Source organism: Kryptolebias marmoratus, linkage group LG11 (assembly GCF_001649575.2).
Source record: "Kryptolebias marmoratus isolate JLee-2015 linkage group LG11, ASM164957v2, whole genome shotgun sequence".
Taxonomy (NCBI): domain Eukaryota; kingdom Metazoa; phylum Chordata; class Actinopteri; order Cyprinodontiformes; family Rivulidae; genus Kryptolebias; species Kryptolebias marmoratus.
The window spans coordinates 17,930,767-17,943,539 of record NC_051440.1 but is presented as its reverse complement, the minus strand read 5'-3'; the positions used below and the strand labels follow the sequence as shown (position 1 = coordinate 17,943,539).

Here is a 12,773-nt window from a genome sequence, read left to right as displayed (position 1 = left end):
ATCATACGAAAGATAAGTTTGTTTAATTTTAGTCATAAATATTCTGCTGTAACTGTTTCTTGTTCATCATGTCGTACCAAGATGTCCATGCTGAATGGATTTGTGGCGTATTCTGTAGATCTCCCAGCTGCGTTAAATCGAAAACATCCAGATGCGCTGATGGTTGTCCTTGAACGCACCACAAAAACTCAAATCTGTTGATCTCTCCTCTTGTCTGACTCAGATCTGCAGTAATCAACATGAAAAAAACCCCAGAAATAATGAAAACCTGGTAATGAGAGGCGTCGCAAATCAAAAACATGTCGAATATTTTGTTAATAATAAGTTCTGCACTGGAAATAATAGGTTGGAAACAGTATTTTTTCAAATGCATCTCAAATGTAAAAGGCAAAGGCGATAATGTTTTTACTTGTGTGTGTGGATGGGGTCTGTCTGTTAGCAAAATATCTCATGAACCAGTGGATGGATTTTAATGAAACTCACAGTAAGTAATCACTGTATGTTCATCTACAGCTGATTAACTTCCCAGTTCAAGATGGCCGCCACAACTAATCAGTTTTACGGATACTGGGGTAAATGTGTGGTAGTAGCTGAGAGTCATCCTCAACACGTGCTTCAAGCTCTAACAGATACCTGTAAGGTTTGACCAAAACACCTCCATCTTTTCTCAACATCAGATCTTCGGCGGGTGATATGCATTCCTTCAAAGAATGCTAGGCCTTTAATTTAGTTCTGAACTCATATCGTAAGAGTTTGAGTCTTCTTTTAGCTTATAGTACTTTTTATTTATTGTATAGTAATTGTTTTATTGCTCATGTAAATATGTAGTTTTACTTTTGTTTTTTGGGGTGACTTTTATCATGTCTCTATGGACTGCAGGTGAAAAATAACCTTCTGGCTAATTCTGGCGTACTGACAGAAATGTTCTTAATATGCACTGTCCTTGCAATAAATAAACAAGTACCACAGGTTTATATATGAGACCAGTGTTTTGGTAAATGTGCTTTTAAGTCCTGATAAGTTGCCATTAGTAATGACGGTCAACACCGCCTTGTGTTATGAGAACCAGAAATGACTTTTACTGGTTTATGCTGCAGACTGTTTTCATCTCTATGGAAACTGTTGAAGTGTGAGCACACAGCCCCGCTCTCACCAGGCGAGCAGTCTGAGTCAGAAGAAATGTACAAATCTCATTTCAGAGTCCGTAAACGGCTTTCCTAATCTCTCTGGCAGGTTAAGGTTTCTACCCTTGTGGGTGCGGATGCGGATGAGAGCCGGAGAGGACATGCGAATGGACTGCATGAGAGTGGTTTGGGGAAATTTTCAAAACTTTTGCTTGATTTGTTTTTGTTTTATGTCATAATATTAAGAGAACTTCCATCCAGTCTTAGCACGTTCCAAAAGCCAGCCTGTTTTGGTTCTGTATTAATGACATTTTAATCTTGGATGTAATGAAACTAATAACTTCCGAGCACATTCTTAAATAAGCCCTTTCAACAAATCTCCAGTCATTAAACATATATATCATATACTGTACAGCTCAATATATTTCTGTGACCACACTGCCACCTAGTGGCAAAAACAAGAATGTCTAAGATAATAAAGGAGTGGAAATATTTATGTTATATTCAGTAATATAAAATAAAAACCTGAATTAAAACAACAGTACATGATTGCATAAAAACAGAAGGATGTGTCTACAAACAAGATACATTAAAATAAAACTGAGCTGAAAGTAGGACATGTTACACAGTCAGCTGTTGGACAAATAAAAAATATATAAATGTTAATAATTGCTGTCATGTAGGTAAGCATGAAAACTTTTAAGGCTACAAAGTCAAAGTTAGTAATTAAGAAATATATATAAACGTATATATGTATATTAATTACAAAAAAAAGAAAAAAGCTAGCATGTTTAATGAAAATAAATTTGTTTTCTATTTAACATAGCTTCTCAACTGGTTCTCAACTGGTTTATGAAACAATTAAATTGTTTGAACCATTAAAAACATACAAGTATTTTGGTGTAGTATTTTGGTGGCACAGTTTACTGATTTCTAATCTTAGTTTTACTAAAAACCTTTGATTATTTTATGTCGATTTTAGTTTTATATATTTTTTAAAAGCTTACTTGTAGCAGTTTGTGATTTTGCACTGTATTGAATAAACAGTATGACAAAAAAATGGTGAATTAAAAAATGTGAAATTAAAAAGTAGCTGTGTTTTTCAGTTTCTGTATTAATATCTCATCATAGATTAATTTATTTTGAATTCTTGTTTCTTTAAAACGTAAATAATAGCAGATAAAGGCCCTTTATGTCAACAAACTGGTGTTTTTCATGGTATCGCTGCAGCACCGAGCTCCTCAGTTCCTCCTCTTCTCCTGCAGGTTGTAAACAATCTGTCTGAGGCTCCTCCCCCCTTTGCGTCATACGTCACGACGTCAAGTCCCGCCCCCGGCAGAGCTCTCACGCACCAGTTACGTCCGACCGTAAAAAATAGAAACTTCCAAGATGGCCGAGTCCGTTGACTCCATGCATTTCGCAGCGAACAGCAAAACAAATTCCCCCAAACCCCTGCTAGCCAAGCGACCGCCCGAGAGCCGTCCGCAGTCTTCCAGCGACATTTTCCCACCTCCCCTCAAGAAGGTCCGGGTGGAGGAGAAGGGCCTGAAGCACAGGAAGCTGAACGGAGAGGCGTGCGCAGGGGAAAAACACAACGGGAAGCAGAGTTGTGGAAGCCCAGCGAAATGGAGTTTCGGCCCGGCCAAGGCGAGCCACCCCGCCGCCTCCGTGTCACCAGCCAACCCCGTCCGAAAGATCTTCAAAATCAGCAACTTCCTCGCCTCGCCCCTGAAGGCGAAGAAGGCGAAGGAGAAGCGGCACAGGGAGAAGGAGAGGAGCGCCGAAGCCCCGCGGAGCTCCGCCGCCGCCGCGGGGAAAGTGAGCCCCGCTAGCTGCCATACAAAGACGGAGAACGGCGACGTGAAAACGCTCCAGAGAGGTAGGACCGCGCGGCCACGACAGCCTGCTTCCTCGGTTTACCGTCAAATTCAAACCATACCCCCACCAATACCCCGGGAAATAATTTATTTATTAACTCATTTAACAATTTCCCGTCCTCCGGGCCTCCGTATCGGGCCCATATGGTGGTAAATACACGTGGAAATGTTGTTTATTTTTGTTGTTGTTAATTATGCTGCTCTTTGTGAAGTATGTATTTCTCCGTTCCCTTCCTTAGATCACAGTGTGAAGGAGAAAGACAAGCAGAAGAAGAAAGAAAAGAATAAAGAGTGGAAGAATCACCAGATGCCTCCTGTACATGACATTGTGAGAGAAAACGGAGATGTTACTTCTCCTCAGAAAGGTGGGAATTTAAGTGGGAATAGAAAGTTACTTCTGTTTCTTTGAATTAAAAATAAATAAATCAAAGCGGATCAGCTCATTGTAGCTTCATGTTTTATGTTTAGTTTTGGAAATCAAAGCATAAGGTGACAAATGCTCAATATGTTAAACACACACTTGGTTTTAAAAATGCTGGGATCGTAAACAATCTGTGTTCTTGACAACAGAGTCGAAGGAGAAGCTGAAAGCTGGGTCAGAGGAGGACCTGCTGCTGAAGAAACTCAAGAAGAAGAAGAAAAAGAAGCACAAAGACGGCGAGCGGGCGAAGGAGAGGCACAGCCGGCCCAAGATGTACCACCGCTCATGCCAGACTGTGTGCTCGGGGTTAGCTCTGGGTCTGCCCGACTTCCTGAGTCAAATAAACGGAGACAACGGCAGCACTTGCGTCCACGTGAAGCCACAATGCCACCAGGAACCCGCCGTCGCTGCCGCTACCTCTGCTGCCGCCCCCTCCGTGCTCAGGGACGGGTTCAGCCACAGCCCACCCCTCCACTATACCCCGGCGCCGGGCCTGCCCGGGCTGGAGTTCGGCCATCTGATCCACGTCGAGCAGCAGGCCAACGGAGGGGCGTCCGTGGCCCACGCCTACAGCGAGCAGCTCTCCTGTCTGTCTCCGGCCGAGGTGGAGCGCTTCGCCGAGGAGTTCGTGAGCCTGTCCTTCAGCGAGGACGAGGCTCACGCCGGATGCTTCGTGATGGGAATCATCCACGGAGCGGCTTCCTACCTCCCGGACTTCCTAGACTACTTCTCCTGCAAGTTCCCCAACACGCCGGTGAAGATGGAGGTGCTCGGAAAGAAGGACATAGAGACGACGACCATGGCCAATTTTCACTCTCAGGTGAGAACGCCTTTTTTTTAAACTTGTCCTTGACGGGACGAAGGTGGCGGCTCAGCGGACTGCGAGCAGTTTGTGAACGCAGAGGCGCGCAGCTCTGTCGCTTCTGTTTTGAACGTCTTTTGCGACAACTTTCCTTTCAAAATGGAAACCCGCCTGGATTTTCTCGCAGGCGTCTCGAGCACAACAGCTGTATTTAGACACCTGGACATCCGAGGTTAAACGTCCAGGTCTATAAACCATGCTGGTGAGAAATAATTACTAAAAAAACTGCCCATCTCCTTTTCAAAAAGTGCGCCGTCACCAGAGGAAACCGTAAATGTGGGAGCAAAGCCAGCCAACGTGGGGGAAGGTGGACGACAAAGTAATGTGCGCGGCCAGGAGTGCAGCGTCCCAAACCGTGTGCGTGAAAACAAGCTGTGATTTATTTAAAAATAGATGCCAGTCTGCAGCTGAAAATCGGGCTGTTCCTGTCATTTTGAGGGCTCATTTTCATCGCCTCAGCTCGGTGAGGTTCCACCTTCAACTCCACAGCGGCGTCTTCATTCTGCTCTCGTTCGTTTCGGTGTTCAGGCGGTTTTGTTGGAAACTTTATGTAGCTTCAGAGTCGTTTCACTTTCGCGTCCGATGTTCCTCAGAAAGAGCAGATTAAAGATTAAACCGAAGGTGGCAGTCTGGCTGAAGGAGCTTTGTTTGATTAGCGTTTTTTTCTATTTGTGTTGCGTTTTTGATCTTTTTTTTTTGACAATTTATGAAGCTTGTAAAATAAAACACGTCTGATTTTTCCCAATTCCGAGCAGTCCAAATACAGATCGATCCATTTCCACACACACTTTCTTTAAATAGAAATGAAATAATTTCAAAGAACGCTGCGTTATTTTTTTAATCCAAAATCCCAAGACTTTTAACTTGACAGGAGAAATTAAACTTGGACTTTTTTTGTCAGTAAAAACCTGCATTTTCTCCTCAGCAAGCCGTTTTGTTTTCTGTTAGAAACTTTCAACAATTTGTTGAGCGCTGGAGCGATAACTCTGCTCTGGTTGGCTGATTGGAGCCCAGCTGATACAATCTGACAGCGGCGATTTCAGCCAAAGCTCGTGTTTTTTCGTCATAAAGCTTAACTACAGCTTGAGTTTAGCCACGTTGTGACGCGCTTAAGGAGGTTGAATAAATCAGCTCAGGGCAGAAAATATAATACTTATTCATGACAGAATTTCTTTACTTTTTGGAAAACCCTTTCAAGATGTAAGGGTGATTCTAATGCCAGCAGATTTCCTGATTTTTGTCTAATTTCGCTCCCTGAACTCGATCGTAGACTTAACAGTTTCCCCCACTGGCAAACAGTGAATCAGCAGCAGTAAAAGTGACTGAATTCACTCCTGGCCCGTTTCTGCTCTCAGGCTGGTACGACGTGTCAGTTTCTGCTGAGGCTGAGCTTACATGTGGTAGTTATAGATTCAGGAATTCAGAGCTGGAAATAATGGAGAGGTGTGTTACGGACGCAGAGAGGAGGGGGTCATCGAATGAAACAGGGTTTGGCTTCAAACTGTTTTATTTATTGATATGTTTATATGGTAAACAAAGACGAGAGCAGCTTGAAAGAGAGAGTTCTCAGAGCCAAAACACAAGTGTAAATTAAATTTATTGAGGTAAAAACGCTGTGTGCTGGTTTGTCCTGTTGATGTTTTATCTGTTCAGATTGTTTCAGTCAAAGCAGTTTTTTTTTCCAGACTGAAGCAGGTTTATTGCCTCGATACCTGCATGAAAATGAAGTCAGAAATGGAAACGTGACTCCGTCAGAATGAGGGTCAGAGCAGTTTGAGTTCACATTTAGACTTTAACGTTATGCTCTGCCTCAGTGATGAGTGGCATTCTGAGCGTTTTTAAACATGTAAACTCATGTTTGACTCTTACTTTCAGCTACATCGCCGCAGTTATTACATCTCCTCCTTAATAACTGATGTCTTTAATTCAGATAAAATATGTAACACGTGTATTAGAGGTGTAACAAGATGAGAGTTTAATGATATTTATTAGAAAGAAGGTTTGCTCCTGTCTGGAGTCTCTTCAGACCTTAAAACGATGATCTTCTGACTTCTCGTTAAAGCCTTAAACTCGTTTTCTTAAATTAAAAAACCTGATTTAGAGACAACTTTTCCCTGATATTATCTTAAAAGGGAATAAAAAAGTTTGCCATGTCTTTCAGACATGAACTTGGCTTTAATCAATACGTCTTAATGATCAGTCAGAACAGAGTTTACTGGAATTCTTACGCCTTTTATCACATTTTTACTGCCTTTTTTTATTGAAGCTATTTTACTGCAGCCCTTTAAAACACCCTAAAAAAAACTATAAATGTTTCAGCTTAAAATTACAACAGAAAACAAAAAGGTAATCTGGATAAAATGAATTCAGAGGCTGGTTGTGATTTCCTCCGACAGTCGTGGAAACTCAGAAGCAAAACTTCCTTATGTTTTTATTTTTATTTCATGAGAAAGAAAAAGGAGTTTCTGACGCTGATGAACCCAGATAAATAATCAGCTTCTGGGAGGGACGACTCGGGTTTTGATCGACTCTTTTCCTCTCAGCTGAAACAGTTTGACCGCTATTTTCTCAGCCTGAGCTTGGATGCGCGGCAGACTCTTTTCTCTTTCGGCGTGTTCCCGCGGAGAGAAGCTCCAGCGCCGCCCAGGTGATGTAAAGAGGAAGGAACATCATCGGCATCATCAGGATGAGCAGACTGCAGCGTTCAACCTAACTAGAAATCTTGATGTTTTAATCTTGTTGTCGTTCTGCGTTTTTGTTTTCTTCTTGCGTTGGAAAGTGAAAACCTTCAGATGTTGCTGCGGGAGAAAGTTACGTTTCGACTTTGACTTGTTTCCGAAGAGCATCGGGTCCGTTTCTCTTTAGTTCCGCTCACAGATTTGTACAGAAAGCTGACTGTCTGCTGTGGGTTTGTTTGCGTACGAAGGGAGGATTTCCAGTTGTTTAAACTTATATTTAAAGCCGTTTACATTTTATATTGCACAGAAAGCGAGGCGATGAAGCCAAGTTTAAATTATTTACCACCTAAATCCGAATATTCTTCTACCAGAAGTCTGTAGTAGACTGTTTACTCTGTGAAATGTAGGTTTTATAGAGATGATTGAGGTCTTATAAGTTTTTCCTTCATGAACGCAGCCCTCCGTAAAAATTATTATTTTACAGTCAGACCTGTCCGTCTTTGAGGTTTTAATTTACTTGAAGGATTTGTTTTTAAGCCCGTTTGTTTGAGAACCAGAAGTTTATCTTGTATTCATCTTGTGCTGACATTTTCTTTTTTTTTATTTTAATAAATAAACGTTGAGTTTTTTTCTGGGTGCGTTATCGAAGGCGGGCGCGCTGCAAAGGTCACGCGGTTGGTTTGGAGAACATGCAGCAGCTCCAGCCTCTTTTCTTTAAGAGACGATGTTTGGAAAAAAAAAAAGTCTCATATGGCGTTCAGCTGGATGTCAGACTCCATCAGAATCAGATGTGATCCCCGCCGGTTCTGACCCCGTGGTGCCTCCCGCAGGTGAAGCGGACTTATTCCAAGGGGACGTACCGAGCCGGCGCCATGCGGCAGGTCAGCCTAGTCGGAGCCGTGGACGAAGAGGTCGGAGACTACTTCCCCGAGTTCATCAGCTTGTTAGAAGAATCCCCCTTCCTGGCGGTGAGTTCCCTCATATCTGTGTGTCTTCACGTCAATACAGATGTGTCAGCATCTGCCCGTGCGTTGCCGCGTCACGTTGTGTAACCCGGAGTTTCTCGTCCCGCCTTTGCGCAGAGGACTCTGCCCTGGGGAACGTTCTCCAGCCTGCGTCTGCAGAGCCCCAAAGAGAGCGACGATGGCCCCATCATGTGGGTCAGACCAGGGGAGCAGATGATCCCCATGGCCGACATGCCGAAGTCACCCTTCAAAAGGAAAAGGTGCGGAGTTCACTTTCCATACGAGACAGCCACTAATTTAAAGATGTCAGTTCTGTTGACATTTATTCTTTACTGTTGTAAATGTATGCTGCTCTGTCCAGCACTTACAGCTTACTTTATTTCCTCAGAAACATGGCGTGCTGATGAGCATGTTATTTTATTTTTTCTCACTAAAAAGCAGAGAATTATAATGTTACAGATGCAGCCTCTAAACTCATTCTTGTTCAATAATAATCGTTTGAAAAATAAATAATAAATGAGTGACTCAGAGAAGCCAATTATATACTTTAGTTATAAATATATAGTTTTTCCTCACACACATGCCGTGTTTGGGAACTTTCACACGCCTTGTATGAATCCTGACTGCTGGGAACCGCTGCCTTTCAGGTCCACTAATGAGATCAAGAACCTGCAGTATCTGCCCAGAACCAGCGAGCCCAGAGAGATGCTGTTCGAGGACCGGACGAGGGCTCACGCTGACCACATCGGTCAGGGCTTCGAGAGGCAAACCACCGCTGCCGTCGGCGTGCTGAAGGCTGTGCGCTGCGGAGAGGAGTGAGTGCAGAGACACATCTTTACTTTCTTTAATTTGGTTTCTATAAGATACAGGTTCACAGCCGACTCACCTTTTAATTAGCATCAAACAAGAAACTGTTCAAAGCACTCCAGTTCCTGCAGCAACAGATGATATGATAATGAAGTCTTTTAAACTTTGTTTCAAACGCTCAAGCTATCATTCCTTTGTGCCTGTGATCAGACTGGACGTCAGATCTTTAAAAACGCGGTTCGATGTCTTGTTTTACAGCAGCGACACTCCTGGTCGGATCACCAAAGACGTCGTGTGTTTCCACGCTGGAGATTTTCCAGATGTGGTCATGAGGCTGCAGCTGGACCTCCACGAGCCCCCGCTGTCCCAGGTGGGTCTGATTACTCCCCGTCGTGTTTAACAGGACATGTATGATAAAAATAGGCATAAATCATCTGTTGTTTTGAAGTTAGTCCTGCTGCTGTCGTGATCAGGATAAAAACGCTGCACGCCACCAGGGCTGCTTTTAAACCAGACAAACTAAACAGCTTAAAGATTAAAGTTTAAGAGGCTGACATTACTTAAAGTGAGCAAATATTGTTCCATTATTTGCTTCATAAAGAGATGTGCCGTTCAGTTCCTGGTTTGCACAACGTCAAAGTTTAACGTTGATCACGGCTACATCTAGACACAAACCGATTCTGGAAATGTTTGATTCGGTGTTCAGACGGCCGCAGTTTGTTCGTTTGAACCTTGTTAGGAAAAGTAAGGACCAGGCTGAGTGTGCCGTTTGTGGGACCTGGTTGTGGTTTCGCACAGAGCAGACGAGTCGAATAGAAAGTCTGAGGGCGAGATGGTGACGGGCACAGGCAGAGCCTTCTGAAACGGTTTAAGGAGTTGTATAAAAGTGGGAACAAAACCTTTTTGACCGCTGTGCAGCTGTATCTCACGTAAATAAGTTGTAATATTTGGAATGACCTGCGCAAACAACCTTACTCTGCACCTGCTTCAAGATCTTCAGAGGTTTTATTTAGTCCTCAGTATAATAACGTAGAAGCGGTTAAAATGCAAACGGAGCGTTTTTGGGTTTTTTTGTTTGTTTTTTCCCCCACCCGTAGTGAGGCAGCTCATATTTCATTAAAACAAGCCGTCCTGTGATCTGTGCGCGCACCTGACTGTGAGACACGTGTCCGGATCACTGAAAAGAACACGTAAGAAGGAAGTGCAACAAAGATGTTCGGGTTTAAAAGCTCGTTTTATAAAGTTAAAATCAAAACCAAGTCCAGTCTGCAGACTCCTAACATGTCAAACATTGTCTATGATACTAAATGTATTGCATCACTGCGGTTCTTCTCCTTTACCACACAGAGGAGTCAGGAGGAAATCGATATTTCCCGTGTTTCTGAGTGTCGTGTGCTCTTGTCCGCAGTGCGTTCAGTGGATCGACGACGCAAAGCTGAACCAGCTGAGGAGAGAGGGGATCCGATACGCCCGAATCCAGCTGTACCACGACGACATCTACTTCATCCCCAGAGGAGTCGTCCACCAGTTCAAGACTGTGTCGGCCGTCTGCAGTCTGGCCTGGCATATCCGACTCAAACTGTACCACCAACACGAGGAGGAGGAGGTGAATGAAGAGGACATGTGTTCACCAAGAGACACGGCGCTTAATATCAAAAAGGAGGAAGATGAGCAGGAAGAGGGGAATAAGTGTGACCTTGCTCTACAGACAGTGATGAAGGTGGAGGAGGACGAGGAGAAGAGGAAGGGGCCTCCCTCGCAAATGCTGACACAGAATTTCAAAGAGGAAGACGACGAAGGGGAGATGGAGACGTCAGCAACACAGCCGCTGCCTTCAGTCGAGGACGAACGAGGCGAGGTTTTCTTCAAACCCACACTAAAGGACACTAAAGCTGAGGAAGATGTTAAAGAGGACGGTAAAGGAGGTGCAGACACTTATCAAACACTGCAGAAGAGTCCTGGGGAGGGCAGGGCGGACGGGACACCCTTAAAGTCCCCACAGATCAGGAAAGACAGCGACGTGGAGGAGGAGCGGCAGAAAAAGGCGGGTCCGGTTCTCAAAGAGAAGAGCAAAGATGGCACAGGAAGCACTTACAACACACCACTAATCAAGAGAGAGAAGGATAAAGGAAAGAGAGATGAAAAGGAGAGGACTAAAGAAAAGAAGGACAGGAGTAAGGACAAGGAGAAGAAAGACCGGGGGAAAGACAGGGATCGAGAGAGGGAGAGGGTTAAAGAGGGTAGCTGTTTACTGCCGGGAAAGAAAAAGGAGGATGAAGATCGACCCAGAGAGGGCACCAAGAACTCTCAAACTACTGTGTCCACACTGAGGGACGAGAAGTCTGACTCCAAAACCCAGCCCAGCGTCAAGAGAGAGAAGGAGCACAATAAGGAGTGGGGAGGCTCCCAGGCAGCGCCTCCTTCGCGCTCGGACAAAGAGGAGGCTCGAGACTCCTGGACACATAAACACAAGTCTTCGCTCGGGAAGAAGGAGAAGAGCGTCCACAGGGAGGGGAAGGACGGCGGCGGCGCGTCGAGTTCGCAGGGAAGGCCCGGGAGGGAAGACGGCAAAACCCACAAACATCCATCCCTTAACGTTAAGAAAGACTGTAAGAAGGAGAAAGACGTCAGCAGCAAGGAGGAAAAGAAAAAGGCCGTTTGCGCTCCTTCTCAGACAGAACACAAACCAGCACGGACGCTCGTCACCTTTGACCTCTTCAAACCGATGGAGGCTTCCCAAACATTGGCCTTTTCCCTCTCAGACACCAGACCTAAACCTCACAGTGACTCTCGAGGTTCTTCCTCCAAGTCTGGATCAGACTCTCGGACTATGGCGCCCTCTAAAGGCCTAAAAGTAAAGGAGTTGTTGCAGGGCAGACCTGCGGTGGCGCTACAGGACACTGGACCACAGCAGCACTCGATAAAACAGCCTCTGAAAACACACACGCACCAAACGCAAAAAGACTTCTTGTTATGAATGTCTGGATGTCCTTTTTTTTTTTTTAACTGTACAACTTACAGCAAGGTTTTGTTAAAATATTTGAATGTCCATCCTTCTTTCAGACATCGACACACTTTCTAAATCCTAATAAAGTTTCAGCGCCGCCACTTTGGCGACCATTATTCCTGCGATGCTCTGAAACAAAGGTGCGCTCTGCAGGTATTTTAACAGGCCCAAGAATGTAAGCTAAGTAGATCACTTCCTGTTTGTTAGCAGATGTATGTAGGCTTCATATCAGATGTTATGTGACCCATGTGTCAGTGCCTGTGCACTACTTAGCTTTGCTCCGAAAGCACCTATTTTAGGTACCCGTCTAGCCAATCTGAAAACAATCTTCCTTCCTGCTTTATGAATAATTCACTGTTGGGGGGGTAAATTGGCAAGTGGCAGAGCTGAATTTTATTTTTATTTTTTAAATCGTTTCTAACACTCCCAAACCAGAGCTAGTAGTTGTTTTCAGACTGGACTGTTCGACTCACACAGGGCTGTAAATGATACTGTATGTACCAAAACTGTACAGTATAGATGTTATTAGCACCAATGTGAGAAATGTATACAGAAATTGCATATATTTTTTGTAAGACAAGTTTTATTTTCCATAGAACTTATTTATATCATTTACTGTCTGTTTTTATTTGAAACCAATGTATGTGGGGGGAAAATTCTGTTGTAAATACATTTTATTTCCTAAGATAAGACTTGGTAGTGTGATTTATACTCTTGATTAGAACCTCTCAATAAATGGTTCAAAATGATGTCTAAGTCACTTAATGTCTCTAGTTTTGTGTTACAAAAATCCAACTTCTGGGGGGGTTCTTCTTGGCAGGTACTCCCAGTTAGCAATAACATGGCTTTGGTGCGGAAGTTTTTATTTCTTTTGATGAACAGGACTGAGTTACTGATGGGGGGAAACCAAGAACCTGAGCATTTTTTTAAGCATCCAGTAAGGGTGAAAGCAACGTCGAGTCTTCTACGGTGCACCTGATCGAGCTGTTCTTTCTGGGAAAACAAAACTAAAAGCAGCTGAATTCACAAACA

At 43.9% G+C, this 12,773-nt stretch overlaps 1 protein-coding gene across 1 annotated transcript; it reads left to right on the top strand.

Moving 5' to 3' along the window:
* The first annotated feature begins 2,479 nt into the window (after window positions 1-2,479).
* Window positions 2,480-12,490, top strand: LOC108239972 (lysine-specific demethylase RSBN1L-like). The gene is made up of 8 exons (XM_017423052.3): window positions 2,480-3,003; window positions 3,241-3,366; window positions 3,572-4,242; window positions 7,793-7,930; window positions 8,045-8,187; window positions 8,575-8,742; window positions 8,993-9,104; window positions 10,143-12,490. The coding sequence occupies exons 1-8, from the start codon at window positions 2,514-2,516 to the stop codon at window positions 11,709-11,711; spliced, it is 3,417 nt and encodes a 1,138-aa protein (XP_017278541.1). The 5' UTR covers window positions 2,480-2,513; the 3' UTR covers window positions 11,712-12,490.
* Window positions 12,491-12,773: the final 283 nt, after the last annotated feature.

Excerpts from the sequence above, each read along its gene's own strand:
- LOC108239972 (XM_017423052.3), top strand. The coding sequence starts at position 2,514 with ATGGCCGAGTCCGTTGACTCCATGCATTTCGCAGCGAACAGCAAAACA. Across the intron at positions 7,931-8,044 it reads AAGAATCCCCCTTCCTGGCG|AGGACTCTGCCCTGGGGAAC; the intron begins GTGAGTTCCCTC and ends GCCTTTGCGCAG. Across the intron at positions 9,105-10,142 it reads ACGAGCCCCCGCTGTCCCAG|TGCGTTCAGTGGATCGACGA; the intron begins GTGGGTCTGATT and ends TCTTGTCCGCAG.